The 24,802-nt window shown below is 36.7% G+C and overlaps 1 protein-coding gene across 6 annotated transcripts in view; it reads left to right on the top strand.

The window, feature by feature from the left end:
• Window positions 1-2,267: 2,267 nt before the first annotated feature.
• LOC145684216 (protein lap4-like) overlaps window positions 2,268-24,802 on the top strand; it is a 378,403-nt gene continuing 355,868 nt past the window's right edge. For 4 of the 6 annotated variants that reach the window (XM_081756294.1, XM_081756297.1, XM_081756298.1 and 1 more), the window contains exons 1-2: window positions 2,269-2,586; window positions 2,679-2,796. In XM_081756294.1, coding sequence (XP_081612420.1) covers window positions 2,425-2,586; window positions 2,679-2,796 — 280 coding nt within the window. In that variant the 5' untranslated portion in view covers window positions 2,269-2,424. Of the gene's footprint in view, window positions 2,587-2,678; window positions 2,797-24,802 lie in introns of all 6 variants that reach the window. The other 2 variants (XM_081756295.1, XM_081756296.1) reach the window with 2 other exon arrangements.

The raw sequence follows: 24,802 nt of genomic DNA, 5'->3' as shown, positions 1-24,802 counted from the left end.
TGAAATTTTAAAATATCATTCAATCCTTTTGACAAAGCAAACATGCTTACAAATTACCTACATTTGTGTTTTAAACCTAAAAGAGATTTTTTGTTCGTTCGTTATTTAGTGATCTTTCTTCTTAGTGAAAAGTTGGATCCAGTTTTCGAAAAAGAAAGCTTAGTTTTAAAAACCTGAGTCTAATATTCCATTGCAATTGTTTTCTATTTTTAAATTAGAATGAAAAATAAGCATAATAATTTACCACGGGGAAAAAACAGTGATCGAGCTTTCTTCTCTGTGAGAAGTAGATCAGTAATCACAGAAAAAAATACCACGGTATTATATATTTACAAATAATACTATCTATGAGTGTGCCGCGAGAATTCAAGTTACACCCGTGGTGTGCCGCAAGTTGAAAAAGGTTGGGAAACGCTGGACTACATAAATGATTTCCTGTTTCGTCTTTCGGGCTTTTCCATTTGAACACCCCCATTTGAAATATTGCTGTAGCACGTCTTTGTTTCCTCCTTAACTCAATATATTGTTATACCCCATCATTTGTTTTAAGTTTTTACATAAGTTGCCAAAGATAGTTTAGTTTCGCAGTCGGTTTTTAAATTTTCAGTTACATCTGATATTACTCTTTGTTTAATTGCTTTACATATGTCTTTACTTACTTATTATTATTTGTTGTTTACAAACTTATTATTATTATTTTTTTCTAGCAAGTCCATCACATTTTCCTCTTGCAAGGGTCTCAATACTCTCATTATCCACGAGCGAGTTACTACTTCTCTGTGTCATTTGATAATCAGTCATCATTTTTTAATTTCCTTCCCGTTTTCTGTTTCGCACAGGTTTAGTCAATACTTTAGTACCCATATTGTTTATGATTCCCAAGCTAAGATGAAGGTCCACGTCTCATATAGCTTCGGTACTGAAATGTAAATTTAACTCCACTTTAACTAACAAACGTTACTTTCGGTTTATCACGTACTGTTTATTTACATCCCGGAGAATCCCAGCCACCTTTTGACCATAAAACTGGACTAATATCTGTATAATCATTTATTGGTCATTTAATAAACTTAGATACTACCCTCAAAAGGTATGGGTCGTGTTTATTTCCAAGCAATTGTCGAGTAATGTATTTCAAAAAGGTGGTATCGTTTTCTATTTTTGTTGGAAACCCTTCTCTATTAAATTGAGTTAGTGATTTAGATAACGGCCCCGAAGATTTTGCGATTCGGAGAAAGGCATGAACCTAATTCACGAATCAAATACAAATAGATTTGTCTTTAAATACCTATTCCTACATTTGAGATTCGTAAAAATTAAATTAAATATTTCAGTCTTATGTCCCATGTTTATGTAATGCAATCTAAAATGGTGAAGATGAGAATGAATGAAATGATGGAATGAAGAAATAAGGAGGAAAAGAAAGAACACCGAGAAAATCCACACACACAATGTTTGTAAAAAAAAAAAAAAAAAAAAAAAACGTGGTCGAGCTGGAATCGAACTAGGGACTCCATGCATCAGAAGTTAACCCACATATTTAGTTTAAAAGAAACATTCTAATTATAAAGCTAACACACATGCGAGTAAATGCTAATATGCAAACTTGAAAACATTTAAGGATGGCGGGTTGCATAAACATTTAGGCGAAAAATATCTATTCATTGTTACTCTTGATTATTATAATCAGAAGACACCTTCGACTTGATGCAAATATTTCACAGACCAGCAGTTGTCGCTAGCTGCCCTGTCTACCAGCTGAAGCCAAGGAGTACAGTTAGCGTGCGGGTTATTTGCAGATGAGCCGAACAAGTAGTGCTTGTGGGGAACATCTAGTGTCAATAAATAGTAAACTTACCATCACCAGTTATACCATTACCATTCGTTACCATCACCAGTTATACGAATTTGGTTAATTTAGACACTCGAACATAATAATTGATTAAAATATTGCGGTGAGTCACATACTCTCGACTTCCTCCCCCCAACTGTAGCACTGTAATTATCAAATAATTACGGTTTCTTATTTGTCATAGGAAATTGTTTGATTTATCCAAAATTATTTCTTATTTCCCAATTGTGTTAAAGTATTTGACTTAATTACCGTTCTCAATTTTCCTCATGAGATGAATTTCACGTTCATTTTAACAAGTATCTGTCAAGTGCAATCTAAAATTCTTCTAAATGTGGCAACGTTGTACGGTACTCATGTGTTTCAACAAGTTGCCCCTAGATGACTCGCGTGTACTTACTTTGCAACCAAAGTTCGGTGACGTCATTAGAACAGTTTTCGTGTTCAAACCAGAAATGGGTGTTCCGTGCTGCGATCTGAATTTTTAGGGTTTCGACGTATTAAACTAGTGCAGTTTTAGCGATATGAGTGCATATTTTTATGATGTGTAGTGTTGTGATTCAGTAGAAGCCATGTTTCGGTGTATTCCTATATTTAAAGGTTGTAATCGCCAAGTTGAATATGTGGACAAGCGTCACTGTTCTCTGCCGTCAGTACCCGAGGACATCTTGCGATACGCTCGAAGCTTGGAAGAACTGTTATTGGATGCAAATCATATCCGCGATCTCCCAAAGGTGGGACATTTTCTTTAAATTCTTAATTGAATTTATAATTGTGAAATAGTTGCTAATAAATTACTGACGTGTTTCCTTTTTTCTTTCTACAGAACTTTTTTCGACTTCATCGTTTGCGGCGATTAGGCTTAAGTGACAATGAAATTCATCGCTTACCTCCGGATATCCAAAATTTTGAAAATTTGGTGGAATTGGATGTGTCAAGAAATGGTAAGTCTAATATTTTTAATATACAAAAAGCATATTTATGTTCGTAATAGGATTTTAACTAGGATGCAACCGGTTCGTCACGACTTCACCCAGCCCCTCTTTGGTACAAACGTTTCCCGCTAGATGCCGACACAAATCAGATGGTGGGTGGTTTGTTTATCTGTGGCGCATCTGTTTTATTAATTTTTGACTTAACAAAATGTGCTTGTATCTATAAGCATTACCGAATGGATTTAAGTTGACGCTATGTTGATTTTTTTGTAATGTTCGTTGTAAAAACTATAGTTAGTTGTCACTGACTGATTTCTTTGGATGCGATCCGAGGGTAATGACCTGATGCAACCGTAAAGAGTTGATTTATAAAAACTGGTTAACTGACCATTTAATAGTTACATGCCGCAGATCATCAGGCTCGAGTGTCCTTGTTATAGACTTCTACAAAGGAGCCTATGACGTATTTGAAACAAATATAAACAAAAAGTCTCGGGTGGAAACCATAGTTTCCCCGATTACTTAGGGTTTAATTTGGATTATTGTGTATTTATTTATATTCAGTCCAGTCGTTGAAAGTTGAAAAAGTAAACTTATAACTGTTAGTAGAAAGATTGTCCTTGTTGACGTGGAGCGTATGTTTCGATTACAGTAACAACTTTGAGAACGTAGTTCAAATATTACCTATGGACGTGCAGGATTTAGTCGAACGAGTGCAGTCAAGTATTACCCCCCCCCCCATGCCTAGGTATTTATGCCTTTTTTTTTCTGGCCTGGACACCATTTCTGAAAAACAGGCGCCTCACAATACAATTCTAATTTTGCTAATAGGCCTAGTTCAGCATATTTTGCCCATGAACTGTTTGAAAAGTTATGACCATGAGTCTTTCCTGCCGGCATACCAAAACAGCTAATCAATCAAAGTCCTGTGTTTGACTATTAATTGTAGCACGTTTCATGGTTAATCTGGAAACAGCAAATTTCTGCTAACTGTAAGGTCTAATAGAGAGAGTAGACGATACTCTAATTTAATGGAATTAAGTACATTTGATGTGCAAGGTGAACTGGAAGCTTAGAACTTTATAAAATGTTTATTATGATTCGTTTTTAATCCATTTAAGAACAAAAAACTGGAACAACTTGCTGGTGAAAACTGGGAATAATAAGATCCTAAACATCTAAGCAAGAGACTTGTTTGGTCAGTCGCCATGGCGACCTGGCACCCGGAATTTTTCGAACCCTGTTTATCACGAACTTGTGTCAGAAACATTGGCCTTAAGTGCCATCGAATAGGATATAGTATCTTTTGCAATTAAGGGTAAATTTGTAGAAAAACTAATCATTTTGCTTTATCAAAACATTTTGGTTATGCAGATTTTGTCACTTGCTATTCGTGCACACGGCCAATACATTAAAAGTATAAATTTTAGAGTTGTAGGCGTTTTATCAATTTTATTTTACACTTTCACTATTTAACAATGCAGTATCCCCGAAAACATAAAGAAATAAGAACCCTTGATTTCAATTCATTTATGCAGCAGTGCTTTGTTTACTACCGGTATTTGTATTTCCGATTTACGTTTCCTAATTTTGTAGACAAGTTTTATAAAATGTCTGCGCTTGGTTTAGGGAAAACGCAGTTTTATTTATTATTTTTAACGTCCAGCGTTTTTGTTTCGAGGTTTATGTATACGGTGATTATGATAATAGTCGAAATGGAGAAATAGAGAATGTCGGAAAAACAGGAAGAACCCGCGCACTGTGTTTGTCCAGCTACTTGGATCGAACCAGGGGTTCTACATACCAAAGGTTACTGCTCGGGTACTGCGGCTGCCAGTATGTTTACAAGTATTTTGTGCAACAAAATTGCACACGGCTGTATTTACATTATTCTACGGCTAGATGAGTAATTTAAAGAGAACCGCAGCAGGTTTTACTTATTTTATATTTATGCTTTGCTTGTGATAAGCATTGGTTAGTAGAAGTTAAATATCCGTTGCAGCACCGAGGCTTCATGAGGAGGGAGTACTATTTAAAATGAGATACGAAGCTAATATACCTGCTGGGGATCCAACTCGGTATCCTGCTCTTTTACCACTTTACCAGGAAGAAATACTCGTAAGCAATATGAGTCAATAAATAATTTAGTGGTAGTGTTCAAATAGTGGGTGTAGGTGGACGGTTAACGCTTTGACTTTATTTTGAATTCACGTGCTTGACCTACCATTTAGTTTTCCTCAGTCTACTAAGTAAATATTACCTTTTTAAATTAATTATGCTAATATCTACTGTGTAAAATAATCATTGTTAGCTGATTAGGACAGCATACTTGTTTTTCTTTCAAGTTTCCTTTGATTATTATTGTTTACTGTGTGAGACCCTTTCACGTGGCTTCCACTTTTCCCCTTCGTAGCTTACAACGTTATTTCTAGGACCATATATGGTAGCATTTTTAAGATATTTGTTGAATGTGGCGCTTACGGAATACTAGCTGTACTGGCACCCATTTCACCAAAAGAAAAAACAAATATATACATTGCCCTAACCAGTAAGAAAGGCTATTTTATACTAGATATATTATTAACGCCATTGTTAATAAAACGGTATTATCGTGATACTCGCCCAGTAGACTTAGCAACTAACTGGCCGGCCAAGCACGTGAATCCAAAACAAAATGAGAACATTAACCATGCATCTATGTCCGCTATTTGAACACTACCACTAGATAACATACTGATTCATACTTGTCACGATTGTCCCTTCGTAGTCAAGTGGCGAATGCAGTGGTTCCGGCTTCAATTCCCGGTAAGTGTTCTTGCTTCGTATCTCAAAAGTTTGTACCTTCTCGTATAGCCTCGGTGCTGCAAGGGAACAGGATGATACATGGTTGCGGCTTCGTCCATGTCAGCTTTTGTGACTAGTTCGAGAACCATAATTCTGTTTCACCATTATATAGGCTTCGGTAGTGGTTATTACGCTTCTTAACTATAGTTATTAAGGGACTAACGGTGAAATGATATTTCTTCCATATTGTAAATGAGCTGTTAATTACCTTCAAGCCAATTTTGGGTCCAAGTAGCTGAAAATATTCTTGAAAATTCATATTTTATTTCCAGTTTCATATTTGGAGACTTTTGGTACATTTGTAAATTTCGGCTTTCTGTCTTGAACGATTTCAAGTAGATTTGGAAAAGAGCTCCGTAGCTGTTTGGTTAGCATGTATGCGTGCGTTCGATTCTCGGTGGGAGGACAAGTGATTAAGGTACCACATTAGGTTGTAGATCGTCCACATCTCATGTAACCTCGGTGCTAAAATTAAACTTCGTACCAACCAAATAGACCAGGAGATGTAGGCCTAGTAGATTATCAATTTTCTTTATGACCATTATGATATATCTCGACCAAGATGTTTATGAAAAAGTTCGTGGCCTGTTGGATAATCAGATGTAGAATAACATTAGTATTCTCAGCTGTATATTAAGTTTTATTTATAAGCTTATGATGCCATCTACGAGCTACTACAACTTGGGATGCGTGACAAAAGTTAACAAACAGACAAGAAACGTTGTTAGGTGGTGGACAGAAAAATAAAAAGATCAGTGACCAACTTAAGAAAGCAAGTTTAATGTGAAGTGAATTAGTTCTACGAAGGAAAGAAGCATATAGCTTGAGAAAGGTTCTCGTATTTTATTAGTGTCTACCAGGATTAGCTCGGTATTAGTGTTCAGTTGTCACTTTTTTTTCACAAAGAAATAGCCGTAAACATTTTTTTCCTATGAACCCTTGCACTAAAAGTGCAAATTGTGTGCGCTTCAAGTAATTCAGTTAATGTAACTTTTCATTGTATACGTACAAGGGCACAGCTTAAGTGGCCAGAACCGCCCAGTAAAATTCTCACAGGTGCTCTTAACGGAGTTTAGTGTTTTCCACTCATCAGTTTAATAATTTAATTAAAACAACCTTACATTGGAAATGACGATAGTTTGTGATAAGTAGATAGCGAGCTAGAGCCCGCTTCTGAGCTAGTGTGAGCTTCATTCAGAACAGTGAGCACGACCTTATTAATGATAGCCTAGGCCTGAGTTAGTCGCGATTTTAAATTAGCTATCGATACCTTTCTATCATAACTTTATTTTTTTATGCTGGCATCAACTTGAATACACATTTTTAAATTTTGAATTATTAGTATGATTTTGAGTAGATATTATGTTCCTCTTTTAGAGTAAGTTTAAGTTCTTTCCCGAAATATTTAACACGTCCTTAATAGCTTCACTTGTAGCAATTATTATCGAACCTTCCGTCGAAGCAGTTCGAGTTCGTCGCAGCGATTATTACCATGACAACGGACGGATATGGCGTTACCGATTAATCAATCCATTTTGTAAGTAAACGCCAACTATTATATGAGGCGTATAGTTTCTAAATCCGCCATCTCCTTCATAAACGGTTTCGAGAAAAACAGGAAAAACTGATAACTCAGAGATTATGTGAGATAAAATTTTCTTTTAAGAAATACTTTACTGCTTTCTGGACATTCATTATAACTACCAAATGACAAAAATCTCTCTCATCCCATTTCTCGGTTATTGCAGAAAGCAGTTTGGAGATGGCGGATTTTGAAAACAACTTTTGGAGATGGAGGACTTTGAAACAAACGTACTTAAGTTTTTTGGGGTTTATTTGCTTCCAAGTCATTACTATTATAATTTCTGATAACTATTTCAGAACAGAACAGTAGATGGAGATAAACTGAATCTAAACAACGATATTAACTTGTTGGGTGACATTATAATGTGCACAAACAAGGAAAAAAAAAAAATGAAGCTATAATCATAGTACGTTAGCTATTTACGGGTCAAGTTCCGAAGTTCCCAGCCCGTTTAGAAATATCGTCTCCTAACATAAGCTTACTTAACCTCACCTCACTAACCTAATCTAACCCATTGGGACCTAACCTAACCTAACCTAACATAGCCTGACATAACAGGATGGGAACTTCGGAATAAATGCCACCTTTACCAACAAGAAAAGGATTGAAAGTGATCTTTACACTGTTTTCAGATATAGTTCTCATCAGAATCATGTTCGAAACACTGGCATTCAGCCTAATCCTCATCTACACTTTCTTCTGTTGAAGCAGTCAGTCTCTTTTCAGCATCAACATAAATGGCTAAGTTTGAATTAGCACGCCAATTCTCCCCGAAGTGTTTAGTTAGGAGTTGAACAACATCTTGCAACATTTTTTCATTAACATCGGTCTTCAATTCATAGCATAGAATAGAATAGAATCGAGATGATGGGGTTTACAAACACACTGCTGAGTGTAGATGGCGGCTTTTGAAGAATACCCTGAACTTTAAAGCAGTAATTGAGGGTGGAGGTGGCGACATTTCAAACAACTCTTTTCACCATTATGTAGGGCATGGAAAGGAATACCAGTAAATCTACTTAGCTCATTTTTTTTGAAAATTGGAGATGGCGGATTTAGAAACTATACGCCTCATATTATGGATGAGTTCATGACGTACTTCCGACTAGGGATGGTCGCACAGTTCCGGAACCGATCCTTGGGGATCAGGTTTTCAGAACGGAATTTTAGGAACCGATTCCAGACCTGGATCCGAAAGCTCCCAGAGACCCGTAAAGGAGGTACAAAGTTCACCTTCAAAACACTGCAAAGATCACGCGCTTGTTTCTCCCCGCCTGGACGCCTGCCTATCGCTTCTACCATTTCATCTAGCACACTGCTCATAGCCTGCCAGAAGCTCGGGTTTAGCGTAGGGATGACCACAAAGTTCTGATTCCGACGGAACCAGTTCTTGGAGATCTGGTTTTCTGGATCCGAAGACCCGGTTCCGGTACCGGATCTATTCAGAGCCAAAAACCGGTTCCACCGGATCCAGTTCTGGCCATCCCTACTTCCGACGTCATGTGTTTCTGGTGGCCTCTCAAGAAGTGGATTACTCATACAATTTACAGTAGTTATGGTTTGTGTTTACCGATGTACGTTATAATGAATGAAAGAGTTGTAATTTTTGTCTGAATTTCCGAAACGAGGAACTTCAGAGGATAAATATATCCAATGGCGGCTCCTCAGAGAAGTCATATCGGTAAGCAATCTTTTTTTTTTCCGCTACAAAGTAAGGGAAGAAAGTTTCATATAACTTCAGAAACGTGTATATTAGATGTAACTTCTTGCTGTAAGTTGTAATGATAATGTTTAAATTGTTATCGATGTGACTAGATCAGAAGTGAGGACTCTGTTGAATAAAAACAAATGTACTGTAAATCATACATGGGCCTACTCTTTACGTAAAAACAGTATGGTTTACAACTGGAAAAAAATATGTAATTTTGGAAATTTGCAATTCCGTTTTTACCGGAAGTGACGAAATTACTTCAATCACCCGTAGGTCACCTGCTTCCAATAATGGTAAATATGGGCAAATATAAATCGGTCTCTGACAGTTTTAAAATTCCAGTAATAACACTCGTAATCGTTTAATTAAAATCGAGTAGGTTTTTAGGTACATAAGTTCAGATGTATTTAAATATAATGCAAACCTACATCACTTATCAGGGTTGGCAAAAACCATGGTTTTTATTGAAAAAAACAAAACAAAAAACTTTTTTTTTTTTTTGTTTAAACCAGGTTTTTTGGTGTAATTAATTTGCTCTATGTGTTTATATCACATATGAAAGAAATAAGATTGTTTTGCCTTGGTGTTATTATGCAACAACCGTGTTATGCTGGAAGGGGTCACATAAGCTTAAAGCGGAATCCAAACCACTTCTCGGCTTACATTTGAGAGAATTGTCCTTCATTTGAACTCGAAACTAGGACTAATTGGCCACAAACGCGATATGTCTGCCGGTGTAACCAGAGAGGCGGTTTGGATTCCGCTTTAAGCTTGTGACCCCTTCCAGCATAACCCGGCTGTTGCTAAATAACACCAAGGCGAAACAAGCTTATTTCTGTTTATATGTAATATAAATACATAGAGCAAATACATCGAAATGTCGTACTTTTTTGGAAAGGGGGGGGGGTCATACAAACCCCACGAGAGGCATTTTATTAAAATCAGAAGTATCTTTGGTATCTATGTATAAATGGGTCAGAGTCAAAGTGGACTCAAATAATTCGTATCTTTATTCACTTTTCTTACTGTTATTCAAAGTAAATTCTTGTATTTCTTTAACTTGGAATAATAGAAGTCGTAGTGAACCAACTTAAACTAAATTAGTTCTTCTGTATTCTGCAGTACTTTGAAATTGTCCATATGTAATTCTGTATAATGGTTTCACTTGTGCAATTGTTTATCTTTTTGTCCTTGTGAAATGACTCGTTGACAATTATATTAACAAGCATATAAAGATCAGTACAACGTATTTTTATCAGGAGTCTTTCGTGAGTGAGACGGCAGATGCAATTGCATAACGATAATAACAAACTATAAAAAAACACAAAAGAAACATTCATGAACTTATAAAAAAATTGCTTTTGTAGTATAATCTCTTCGGGTAATGAATAGGAATAGGCACGAGTCGAGCTAAAACTCGATTGACTCGAAACTCAAAGCGAATTCGAGTCGAGTCAAAGGTAATTTTCTCGAGTTCCGATCCGAGTCACTGTTTTCAGTTCGAGTTTCGAGTCGAGTCGAATTTGATAAATGGCTCGCTCGTTTTGAAATCATTGCTTGATAAGACTGGAAAGCGAAAGCTATGAGAAATGTAAGCAGTAATGTGGAATATTTTTAGTGTTGCTCACGAGATGGGACACTGCTCGCATCTCGTCTCGTCAACACGACAATGGATTTTTATAACGAGACAGTTTCAAATGTCGTGAGCCCCAATAAAGTATATACCGCAGTTCTTACCACCAAGGCTGAAACCTGCACGGTCGAACTTTTGAGCCGAAGCAGAAGCCCATCCTGGGTAGTGATGTTAATAGGCTCAGCTCGGTTTAACTGAGAGAACAGCTCGAGCCGACTCGGTTGGGTGAGCTGTTGGCTCGGTTGGATCGTGAACGAGCTGTGAGCCGAGCCGTTGAGAATCCCGAACTCGGGCCGAGCAATTTTGAACATGTTTGGCCGGCGTCCTCTAACTTTTAAAAATTTTTCGTTCGAGCTTGGATACTTTCTCCGAAACTCAAAGCCAGAACCTCGTGAACGATGTCCTTGCCTCTTAGACTTCACGACTACCGAGGTTAGCAGTCAGCTAATTTTTAGTATTCAGATACAAACCGCCTATCTTTCGTGTTTATACACGTTGATGTTGTTATAATAATAAGTGGTAGTAGTAGTAGTATTGTCTATGTAGGATACTTGAAGAAAGGACTTGAAACTACACACAGCATTTGGCTCGACTCGACTCGAATCAAATTCAAGTCGAGTTGAAGGAAATTTTTCGAGCCGAGTTCTCGAGTCCAGCTCAAAGATGTCTTGTTTCGAATCGAGTCGAGTTTCAATGAAAACTCGCTCGTGTCCATCCCTATTGATGAATAGGGAATTTAAATCCGAATATAATACAAATAATATAAAAGACTGAAAGGTGATAACCCACAAAATATGTGTTCATCAAGATTTCACGAATTGTTACACATTTGCGAACATTTTTCGTTTTTTGGTTTAAATCAAGCATGTCACCTAACCATGTCACTTATTAGTTAGTTTCCTTATATTTAGATTCGTTGAGTAAGTTAAGTGGCTTCTTGAAATTTCTCCTTTATTTAATTAGATGCATATTTAGTATTCATTATTGTACTTGCGAAAAAACACTCTATTATAATTCAACTGTAGAGCTTTCGGTAAAAGTTTATCGCCATCTTTAGCACAAATCCTTTCAGAAAACTAATTATGCTTGTAGAATTATATCCCGTTTAATATCTTCTGGATGTCATTATTCATGTAACTTCTGTAGTCCCCTTGTAGCAATTTCCCTTATCACGTACGCTTCTCTTTCTGCGCATTAAGCAGTATCTTATTAAGCTGGCAACCTGTATTACATTTCACTTCACTAGTAAAGGTAATTGATGGAAGGAAAATTACGAAACTTTTGGGATGAAAGTAAATGTAAATGATTCATCGGCTTACTATTTACGTGGCAATCGTAGTGTTTACGTCTGAAAATATAATTTTTGAAAACTTACACTTCGTTCTTACCAGAAGTGACGATGTTACTTGATTCACCCGTGCTGAACTCCTTCCAATAGTGACACAAGTAATTAGCTTCACGTACAGAACCTTTTTATCATTTGACCTGTGAATTCTGCCGAAACGTTCTTACTAAGCGGCTATTTGAAGCGTTCGCAAAGCGTTTTTATTGCTCATGCGTACGCTTGGAATACGCTGACCATGTATTTAAATGTGGATGGCTGATCACAGTGTACTACAAACGCGAAAGCAATAAAATCGTGGAGAAAACGTCAGCTGTTTAAAATATGTCTAAAGGAGGGGGAAAAAAGGGAAGACGTGTTGCCAGGCAAGGGTTATTTTAGCAAGAAACAGCTGCTTGGAAGATGCTTTGTGCAGAGTATTGGAGTTCTGCTATTATAGACCTAGACCTGGCAAAAATGACCTGGAAACCCTGACTGGTTCACAGCATGGTTTATAACTCTGACGAGAGTAAAATTACCGAATAGCCACCTAGGTCGTGTTCGCTGCGGGGGGTAACGCTTCGAAAACGCATTCTCAAACAGCCACAGACTTCGTTGAACTGTAATTTAGTGTTTTGGGTTAAGTACAGTTTCAATAAATGTTAGGCTCATGTTAGTTTCTGAAGTATTGACTTGACTGCTTTGGGAAATTGTAATGAGATTGTGTATTTACTGACTCGTAGGTTGTTAGAAGATGCAAAATGTGTATATGTTTCCAATTTTCGGCGTAATCTAGGATCTTCCGCATATTACAATGATATAAGAAGGTAACACACAAAATGGTGGAAGAAGTCGGAATAAGTTAATTCTGTAACCTTGCTCTCATTTTTTCCTTTCTTCTTGAATCAGTTCCTACGAAGGATTAGATACTTTTTCTTTCCTTTTTTATTTTTGGATAACCAATTGTCGAGGTTCAAATTTGCTAGAAGAAATGTGACATTGTTCAAGAAAATTGAGGTTTCATAAGTACAAAAATAATTTGTATTTGATGGAAAGTATGGATCTTTTAAAAATTAAAAATCTGCGTTGTGGCTATACGGTCAGCGTACGGATCTTGGACGTAGGGGAATGGGCTTTCATTCCCGGTGGGAGATCATGTGGTTCGGATCCCACGTTAAGCTGTCGGCTCACATCTCGTATGGCCTTGGTGCTGAAAGAGACTCTAAAACTCTAATAAAAAGTAGAAAAATAAAATATTGGTCAGTTTTATTGTTGTGTCTGCTTTATTTGTTTTTTATCTTAAAAAATCGAGATTTTTCTGTTTGGGATTCTATAAATCTAACTATACAATTAACAACATAGCTTAAGCAGATTAGTTTCATATACATTGGAAGTACTTATAAACTTTCAGTGGATAATACTATTGATATGTACGAGGTGCAGTCAAGATGTCTGGAATTCTTAACTCTTTGTTACTACAATAAAAGACACCATTTACTTAATCTCCTTCAAAGTAAGGAGCTTTGGCACACACATATTTGCTCCATTGCTAGAAATTCCAATGAGTCTTCTTTTCCTATGTTTTAAAGTTTGGCCTTCACGTTGGCGTTGATTTCTTCTACGGTGGTGAAACGGTATCTTTAAAGTCCATTTCTAGTTTTGGGAAGAGCCAAACATCCGATCGTGCCGTTTACTGCCTCGTTCTACGACCTACATGCTCTTTTCTAAATTAGTAGAAAGGAGAGAAGAAAAGGGAGAAAGAAAGAAACGAGCTTACCAATGTGAAGATCTATAGGCGATGATCTTGTAATTCGTATAAATAAATGTGATATTCCTTTTTTTTTTTTTTTTTTAAAAAAAAAAAAAGAAGGTCACGGTCGTTAGCTTACATGTTACAATTCTGAATGTTAGATTTAATATGTGTCGCAGAGACATATATTCTATGATGTAGAGTGTAACCTGTATAACGTATGTCATGGAATGGCAAAGTATTTTTGCTCGAAATGTCTAGACATGTGTTTATTCTGTTTTTGTCCAGGGCAGTTGCTGATTTTTAACTTAAGCTAGACTGTAACTACTATAAGTTTGCATTCGACTAGGTGTAAATATAATTCAAAGTGTGTTCTTATTAATTGAAGTATATGAGAGCCAGTTATTGCATTTGCGTTGTCTGTCTTTCTTTTTTTTCGTTGTTTTCTTACTTGAGGAGTGATGTAGTCGACTTGTTAGCGCCCGCTAGTTTGCGCATAGATCTCTTGTATTATGAGATTCTTGATTTAAGAGGTACCAAGCTACTTGGTTGAGAAAACCCGGTGTAATTGCATTTTAAAGTCAATACTCTGGCTCCGAGCACGGTAGCTTAGTGGTAATGTGCTCACCTGTGGTGCAAGGGATCCTTGGTTCCATTCCAAGCCTAAGTTTGCCACGTTTTGTACGGCTAAAGCAGGACACTTGCTGGACATAGCAAATCGCCGGTTCTTTATACCCAGATTCACTTGGAACAATTTGTGAAGAGTAACAGAGATAAATGCGTGTATTTAAGAATGAAAGTTTACACGAAAAACATTCGAAACAGAAAACTGATAGCGACGGTTTTTTGGCAGTTAGTTGAACAGAAGTTATGATCATTGGTTCGGTACGAACAGACAATACCATCGTTGGCGCTGATTTGACTGCTGCGAACATGAAAAGTTTTAGCGATAACACCATATCCATATCTCGATAATCGTAGGTATGCATCGTGGAACGGAATTTCGCGAGAATTTTCTGTAGCATATTATGTAAGTATTTTGGATAATTTGGTGTCCATCTTAGTCGTAATTCGGGTCGCTGGATATTTTCTTAAAATTCGGAATAGGTGGCAACCCTTTCCAGACCATGTGAGTTTGTGATGGACATCTTCGCGTCCGTGAGTTCTCACATTTTTCCATCAGTTATCTCATGCAGAATCATTTTCATTGATCATTTGTCTTCGTAAGTCTTAAAAAGCGTGGCCATGTGATGTAATGAAATTTCATTTCATTTAGTGCGCTGGTTAACGTGTGCCGACTGGTAGGAAATCAAATTCTCATGAAGTACTGTACTTTTGTTTTCGTAATTTAAACACTGGGCCTTTTTATGTAATGTATAACGAATACCTCGCAGGTAATTTTACGCCAAAGAATCTTTCAAAAGAAGCGATATAGTCGAGATTTAACAATTACCAGATACAGCTCAAAGGCCACTTCATACTGAATATGTAACAATAGCAGTGGAAAGGATTTGGGAAGGTATCGGCCAGGGCCTGTTTAGTAGGTACCATCCCGGCATTTGCCTAGTGGGACTAAGGAGAAACCCCAGTCAATATGGTCGGCAGCGGAAATCGAACCCGCGACCTCCCAAATGCGAAGCCTCACTACCACTTGAGCTACTTCGCTCGGTCTTACTGACTATCTTCCAGTATTATTCAACATCGTGTATTATTATTTCAGTATCTTCAAGTGTTACTGAATCTAGTCGGAAAACCACTCTTGCACGTGTGATTTGTTGCCCTCAAAAGTAACAGCGTTTTTAACAAATAAACGCTCCTTTTATATAACTCCATCCATTTTGACTCTGGGATTATTACGTAAATAATTATTTTTCTGATCAGAGTATGTACTTCGTTATGAAAATTAAAATAAGTCGTAACAGTTTCAATAACGTAACCTTATCCTCATCAGACATCAATAATTTAATAATATGATGTATGTATTACCTACATTAATATGAACAAATGTGTGCCAATTAATGTCTGGTGAGGATAACGTTATGTTATTTAAACTGTTACGACTTATTTTAATTTTAATAAAGAAGTACATATTCTGATCAGAAAAATATTAATTATGTACCTTCTTTTATATCTTTCAATTCCCGTACCCGTAACTAGGATACTCTGACAAGATTGATATATGCACTGTTCTTTTCTTCAAAGCTAATAAAGGTGATATATTTTGAGAAAGCAAACATTTTACAGTACCTTGATGGTAATTATGCATGCAGCTTTTATGCAGTGCAAGAGCACAATCAAACATATGCAGATGCCATTTTCCGTCGATATTTCTGTCTCTTTGTGGTAACTTTCCCATAGTTGTGCGTCACTCGCTTAATTGAGGGAAATTAAAGTGGACAGGAACTGCTTTATTTCTAGCCTGAACATATAGTTTGTTCAGCTCAGTTGAGTTTAAGCCCTAACCAATCATCTCTTTTACTTTACCGTATAAATGCTAGGGCTTCGCGCTTTATGTCTGTATTGCATTTTTTTAAAAGAAAATTAAAAAGGACATATTCTGGAACAAGAAGTCTTAAAAAAAAAAGGATTTAAACAGGTATCGTATTGGTTTCTGAATTATACCTAATTTCTAAATATTTCAAATTACCACGTTCAGCTATGTATTATAGTTAAGGTGTTTACTTATTCCCATGTATTGGCGATAGAAAGTATGCTTTAAAAATGTCACATGATATATTTATGACATTTTTGTTTCAAATTAAATAATTTGTTCTATTCTTTTCCAAATTCTAAAAATAAACTTGTAACAGTTTAAGTTAATTAATTTTGTCCCCTCTCTAATAGTCAAATGTATAAAGAAGAGGGGGGGGGGGGGCTCATAAACTTCCCGAGTATCTAGTTTCCTTCTCAACTTTGAGCCCAAAGTCAAAACTGAATAACCATCTCAACGGAATTTTCGAGTTTCGAATTTTCATTTTTGTTTTTTTCGGTTTAACTTCCTTCGTTTTAGAGAGTTCTACTTAGAACTTATTAGGTATATATATACCCAGTGGTCGCAGTGAGACGGCATTGATCAAGGCATACCACCTCTGCTTTTTTAGTGATCAAGACATACCGTCACTCGTTGAGTATATGCTAAATACCTTTAATAAATCCATTTTTTATACACAGTAACTGACGAATAGCTTTGCAGGTAAAAAGATTTTGTTTCTTATGTAGAAATAATTTTTAAGTTGACAGCACCACATTTTTGTTACCTTTATCCTACCTTTTGTTTTTAAAATGAGAGTTCATCTAGTTTATATTTTGATGTGCCTTGTTGAATTGTTTCTTCCTTATGTGTGTGTGTATTTTTTTTATTTTATTTTATTTATTTATTTATTTATTTATTTATTTATTTTATTTTTTTTTTTTGCCTGAGTACGTGTAAATGTATTTTGAGTATGGTCGGATTTAGAGGTTGTCTGCTGAAAGGGCGAATCTTCCGAGGGTTTGGAATACCCCTCAGTTGAGTGGAAGGTCCGGGAGTTTTCCCGCACGAAATTGTTAATATAAAAACTCGGCTTTTGAGCATTTTCGTGTATAATTTTTTGTAACACAGCATAAGGGGATATATATTCAGAAAGTTATTTGAAGAAATCAAAGTCTCTCCATGTCCCCTTCCGTAACTACAGAGAGGCTTTCCAATGGTATTGTCATTATACAGGATGTTTCAAAACAACACCGACAACGTTTGGGAGGTGATTCCTGATACCAAGATAAGACAAAAATATAGACCAACCGGGATGCTCAAGTGCTTTCCTTCGGAGTTTTAGGCTGCCGAAAACATGAAAAAATGAACTCTAAAAGTCCATAGCTCCAAAACTATGGGACCTACCGTAGTCGGGACAAGACTTTACTTAGGAACTGGTATGTGTTCTACCCAAATATCCAAGTTTTAGAATCCTGCTGTACTCCCGCAACAATTTTTATAGAGGTACAGTAGAAACTCGATTAACCGTCACTCTCTGTTATCCGTCACTGCTCCGGACAGTACTGTACTTTAAGTGTGCCGTAATTGACGCCGTGCGCCGTGCAGAGCACGGAATAAAGTGTAATCGAAATGGACTGAAATAGTCATGCGTCACTTCCGGTCATGCTAGTTTCCACACAAAAACTTGGTACAGTACTGAAACCCTTATGGAGAAAAGCATGGACTTGAAACACTCAAGATGCCAGAAATTAAATTCCAAACTGTTATGAATTATTTTCTCAAGACGAACCTATATTAGTGTAACATGGAAGGAATACGGTTTACACTGGTCCTGTTCGATCATTATAAGTTTTTGATGGATATTTATACGTCGGTACAGAAGAAGTTTCATTGAGAGTTTGCTGTCATCTGACGATGCAACGATAGTTAAGGAATTTTGAAAAACCTACAACATTAAAGATGCTATATTTAATCTTGCCAGTGCGTGGGCGGATCTTAAAGATTCAAGTCTAAAAAATGGGTGGAATAAGCTTTGGCCTGAACCTGAACTTCCTACTGATGATACGGTTAGTGTTGAGGAAATTGTGCAACTTTGCATTAACGGATTGGACAGTGAAACTTTAACGACAGAAGAAATAACAACCTGGTTAGAATGCGATAAAATGGATGGAGGTTTTCAACTTTTGAGTGACGACGAAATTATATATAATGTTTTGCAGGCCAATGACGAATCTGACGACGGGGATGAAGAACCTGAAACTGAGCAACGACCAGCCACTAGCCACTCCGAAGCCGAAAAAATGTTAACCCAGTGCATCGACTGGTTTGAGAGACAAGAGGAAGCGAATGCCACGCAGATACTTCTTCTTAGAAGAATACGCAACATTGCCGCACAAAAAGCTCGGCATTCGAAGAAGCAGAAGAAGATGACAGATTATTTTTAAATGTGTGGTTATTTCACTACCAGTTCAGTGTTACTCTTGTATGTAAGTACAGTACAAATACAGTATAAACATGTATTATTCACTTATATAAGGTTATTTCTTTCTTCCAGAACCTTTTAAATCTACTTACTATAGAGGTTTCTAACGATATTTCTGTTATCCGTCTATTCGCTTAACCGTCATGGTCCCGGTCCCGAGGGTGACGGTTAATCGAGTTTCTACTGTAGTTGGTGAGTACTTCAAATTGTGTGCACATAGTCAAACTCCCTCTATAAAATTTGTTGCGTGAGTACCTTAGGATTCTGAAACATGCATTTTTGGATAGTGCATATATTAGTTCCTAAGTGAAATTTTGACCCGACCATGGTAGGTTCCGTAGCTTTGGAGCTAAGGACCTTTAAAGTTAATTTTTTAAAGTTTTCGGTAACCTGAAACTTCGAAAGGCAGCATTTGTGCACCCAGATAGATCTATACTTTTTGTCTTATCTTGGTGTTAGGAAATTTAGTTTCCACTTTATTATACAGAGCCTTCCAAATAATAGGAAACTTTATAACAGCGAAAGACGAGAAGATACGTAATATAGGCTTTATACCTATACATAAAGTACTCACTATTTAAGTTGTCCATGTATTTTTATTTGAGCCATGTACAACAACCGGTTCCCGGGTCGATATCGGCCCATTGAACTCTTTCATCCGATTCGCCTTACTCATTATTGAAAATGTATTTCTTGCGTAATTCTTGGAACTGAATTGAAAAATTTTCCGGCCCTCGATCTCGCTGTGTGAAACATATTTGGCCCGATTCACAACATGACAAGTCAAGTTTTCCACTGGAATGATACTTAAATATATATTATTTCTTGGATTTTTTTAAATTAAATATTTTCCTTACCGTTATAAAAGTTGTTTTATTCGTGTGATATTAGTGTGCAATGAATGAATTTCTCTGTTGAGATGGCTATTCAGTTTTTGTGTTAAACATTGTCTCGTACGGCCCTCTAGCTTAGTATGTCCTCTGTGATCGGCCCATCCCTGTTCCAACTTGCACACGCCTGCATCGTGTGGTATACGGTCTATAGGATTTAAATTCTCTCTCTTCCCTTTATTAATCATATAAATATACGCCTCCCCTCCTCAATTCCAACATGAGTGTCCCGAAATGTTGCTTTGGAAAAGTGTGGCAACCGTGTGTGATTTCCCTCCAGAGCTGCCATTGGATCTCCTAGATTACTTACTCCTTGAGGTTCCTCGTTTCGGAAATTCAAACAATAGTTAGAATCCTGTTTTTCATTACAATGTATAACGGTGAACACGAAACTAACCACAGTAAGTTCCTTATGTAATCCATTTCTTCAGAACCCCCAGGTGTAAATGATCTCAGATGCACGTTATATCTGACTCGTTCGTGATAGAGGGCCGCGGTGGCTCAGTAGTAGACCGTTCACCTCTGATGCTCGGGGTCCCGGGTTCGATCCCCGCCCCCGCCAAGTGAACTTTGTGGTGGACAAACACCGTGTGCGTGAGTTTTCTCGGGGTTCTCCCGTTTCCTCCCACTTTCTTCATTCCACCATTTCATTCATTACTCATCATCACCTTCTCCTTTAGCCTAACCGTCATAACCGTGGGACGTAAAACTCACAGATTTCATTTCATTTCATTTTCGTTCGTGATAGAATTGCGTCAGTTTTTATGAAGTGGTATTTTAAGGCGTTAACATCATACTTATTTTGATCGCCAAGATGAACTCCTTAACGTGCTTCGATCAGAGGTTGAGCAATACTCCCTAGAAGTGAAACTACTAAGGAATTGTTAAATATTCGGGAAGGACTCTGAAGCAAGACTAGATTAGGTAGAATAGAGTACTTGATGAATTGAAGTGAAATAGTAAATGATAATATAGACTTTTCATAACGGAAGATAGTTATATTTAGGTATAGTGTTACGGTCAACTTAATCTTTTATGATGGCTCTAAATGAAACTTTTTAAAAGCCAAATAACAGAAGTTTTACAAGTTTTTAAAGGTGTTTAAACATAATAGCTTTATTATCATTATTATTAACGACGGGTTCCTATTAGCATTTTTCTGTATTTGTATAATTGTAGAATGCCTTTTTTTTGTCATGTTTGTTTCAATAGCCTATTAACAAACAAACAAAAAGTGAGTAATGGTTCCTCGTAAAATATGTTTTCAGGTCACCAACTATTCATGTTCTAATTTTGTCCTCTTAGTTTTTAACTTTTGCTTTTCCAAAATGCAAAATAAATTAATATATTAATTTTTGAAATTAGTTTTCGATTAATTATCTACAACATAAAAGTTTTAGGTGATTTTGTGAGTTTTTTGTTTTTACTTTCATAACAGTACGCTTCATTAAAGAGAAAAAAAAAATGATTTTGCGAAGTAAGATCTCAACGTTGTGTGCAAGTTTCCTAGCCTTGCTCAGAATTGTTGAGAAGGAACGTACAGTGTGTACGTAGTTCATGATATGGATCAGAACAATCTGGACCTATAAATTGTGTCGATAACCGGATGTGTGGAGCGTTACAAAGTAGTATTGTTTATTTTTAAGTTCTTATATAAGTCTACATATATATATAGACTTATATCAAACTGTAATTTCGTGATATGTGTGAACTTCGTACGTCATACGAATATTTTGAGTCTCTCGATAAGAGATATATGGGGTACCTTTGGCGTCAGTGAGCCAGTTTCTGTTTTCTCTATATAGTTTTAAGTGGTTCCATACGCGAGAAGAAAACGAAGCAAGCGTGTGGCTTTAAAACCCAATTGCACATGAAATTGCATATTCTGGCGATGAGTGACCTTGTGGGATTGAATGCAATGCTTTTTTTTTTTTTTTTTTTTTTAATGTTTTCTGCTGAGCTTACGTCATGTACTTCGGTATTTACGACGCCTCGCTGCCAATTAACTACTTAACACTGAACGCACAATACCGTGTTAGTTCGTTGATGAAGTGTGAAGGCTGTGATATATTGGCGTGAGTTGGATACCTCTATTAGCAGGTGTCATTTGGGCTAAAGGTACTCCAGTGCTTTCGGCATGATGAGAATATTTGCTGTTTTTCTTAATTTCCTTCCGTTAAGAAAAAAGCAAGCAAATAATGGCAATATTTATTTATTTTTTTTTGTGCTGTATTTATCTTTTAGATGGTAATTTAGATTATGATTAGAGACCGGATGTTCAGCATTAAAAATCTGCAAAGTAGGCACTAAGATGTAACTCGAAATAATAAAGATAAATACATAATACAATTAAATTAAAAAGATAAATACAAGTCTTGGATAATGTTAAAGAATACCATTAACATACCTGTTAATGTTTTCTTTCACTATATATATATATATATATATATATATATATATATATATATATATAGAGAGAGAGAGAGAGAGAGAGAGAGAGACGCAGCATTTTTTGCAGAGGGAGTTTGGCTACGGGCACGTAACTTACTTGAAGTACTCACCAACTACCTCTATAAAAATTGTTGCGGAAGTACCGCAGGACTCTGACGCATGGATATTTGGATAGAGCACATACTAGTTCCTATGTGAAGTCTTTACCCGACTACGGTAGGTCCCATCGTATTGGAGCTATGGACCCTTAAAGTTAATTTTTTCATGTTTTCGGCAGCCTATTAACTCAGAAAGGAAGCATTTGTGCACCCAGGTTGGTCTATACTTTTTGTCTTATCTTGGTGTCAGGAATCACCTCCCAAACGTTGTCGGTGTTGTTTTGAAACACCGTGTACATTTCATATAAATATAAATTATATATTTTCCCAATGGAGTCCTATTTTGAAGAAAATGCATAGAGTAGGCAACATTAGGCACTAAAGCAATTATGTAGGCAGTAAGGGGCGAAATAGACAAAAAAGGCAAAACAAAATTGGCTTAAACTGAAACTATAACCTCCCATATAAACTTAAAACGTTGTTTTTAATCTTATCTTTAATATTGAAGAATAGGCATTTTACCTGACATCTGGTCTCTAATTATAATAATTACAAAATGAGTTCGTAAGACGGCTGTACTGGATATTTATGGTTGTTCTTGAAGACAGTGTTTAATTTATCAAAGAAACAGATTATATAAAAACCTATTATGCCTGTAAACCTTCCGACTCTATAGCAGCGTTTCTTACCCAGACTATATGTTGTCCTCGATGGCTACCCTAGTAGACTGAACATTATTCTAAAAAAGACAGAAAGAATAAAACTAAAATGAATTTCCTTTAGCATACAATAGTTAAGAATCTCAAACAATTTGAGAGTTGCATAAGGAAGTCCTCCCTTTCTTTTCCAGGATTGATATTTTATAAAATTTCCTATCTTATTTAGTCTTCAAAATATTCGTAATAACCTTCAGTTATTAAGCTCTATGAGTGTGTGGGGACAAAAAGACATATTTACGTAACATGAGGGAAACGTTACCCTCCTTTGAACTCTATAGTCGTGCGAAAGGAGCAACGTAACTGATTACGTTATTATTTGGGATTTGATACTTATTGCTGGTTGCCAGTCAAATACTCGACCACATAATTTATCACATTTCTATGTTGCTTCTCCCACTGGTCTAAACTGCCTGGCAGCGTCTTGAAAATTTTCTTTCGTGCAGCCTATTTCTCGTGGATATTCTCCGTTTCCCTTCTTCATGTTTCTGGAAAATATCACAGATGTGAAGGTGTTTATATCTTTATTTGTTTATTGACTAAGTGCCAGGTATACCGTTTGAGAAAGAGTCTGTCTCCTCCGTTCTGGGATGGACGGTTGTGCAGTCCGCAGCTAAAAAATCTGCAACATGAGCATTTAAGTTTATTGAGAAACGATGAAGTCTTTTGCTCCAAAATAAGTATGCAGGGGAGGACGCAGAGGTTTCTCCTGCGTGATTTGTGCCACTTAGACGTTATGTTGATTCCCTGGGTTGTTAGGCATAGTTTCACAATAAACTTACATGCTCATGTTGCAGGGTTTTTGCTACGGAGTGTACCGTCCGTAAGTCCGGTTACCTTAAACTTTAGCTTAACAGTAGTTACTCGTTCAAAATATGCTTGCAACACAAAAAAGCTTCGGAAGAAGATAATGAGATGTACCCATTAGTGCGATGGATCGAGGCCCATCTCCCAGATACACTTATGCTGGTGAGGGAACTCTTCGAATCCCTACGGTGTGATCACATCCCAGCAGCGTGCAACTCATTTTGAGGGCCCACGACTATGAATCATACCATCGAAAGTGTAGTAACTCGATTAGGATACCCAAGACAAATAATAATAATAATAATAATAATAAGTGGATGTTATTCGTAAAAGTACGCCAGAATTGATTATTTTTATTGTCCCTAAGTATCCTAGCTGTACGCACCTATCGTCGAGTCCCTAAGTCAGAACCTGGATAGTAAGAGAGAAAAAAGAATACCATTAACCATTTAAATTTTGGGGTTTTTGAGGCATTTTGTAGACATTCACTCAATCAGCTATTGATCCAAGATTATGTATTGTAGGATCATGGTTCGTATCTCATTTTGTTCGGAATGAACCAATGTTTCAAACTGTATCAGTCAGATTTCCCAATTATGTACCTAAGGTGGAAAATTCCCGCCCAAAGTGGGAAAAAGATTTTTAAAGTAATCCTTTATCGCGATCCCCCCCCCCCCCGGTACACGATACGAACATGCGAATGTTACAAAAAAAAAAAAAAAACAAACAAACAAACTTTGCTTTATTATGATGAGAATGAAGTACGAAGAATGGTTCGAGGAAAATAGTCTTGATGCTCTAGCAGATTTACCAATTTTCCCTGGATAATTCATTTTCAGTCATTTTTCACTCAATCAGCTTCAGCGCAAAGACTATTCATTGTAGGAACATGAATCGTGCCTCGTTTTCTTCGGAATGAATCAGCCTTTCGAACGGTACCACTCGCATGTCGGTACTATGTACCCCAGGAGAGAAAATTCCCTTAAAAGAGGACTTTTTGAGACAAAATTTCTTTATCCAAATGTGGAGCCCCTCTGGGCACTCCCTGTGTTAACACTCAGTTCCCAAACCGGTGTGAAAAGCTTTACTAGATAGAGATTTATAAAGCAAATTCCGAAGGTCGGCGCCATGATTGATATATAAGCCATAAAGTGTAACAGAGTTAAAGAATGTCTATACAACCATTTCATTGTCTGGGTATTTATTTTTGTGTTGTGTAAGCCAGTACATTAGTAATGCGGATTGCATATATAT

This window comes from Thermobia domestica, chromosome 4, assembly GCF_964235325.1.
Source record: "Thermobia domestica chromosome 4, izTheDome1.hap1.1, whole genome shotgun sequence".
Classification (NCBI taxonomy): Eukaryota; Metazoa; Arthropoda; class Insecta; order Zygentoma; family Lepismatidae; genus Thermobia; species Thermobia domestica.
The sequence above is the reverse complement of the archived record's forward strand: the minus strand, read 5'-3'. Positions and strand labels throughout refer to the sequence as shown.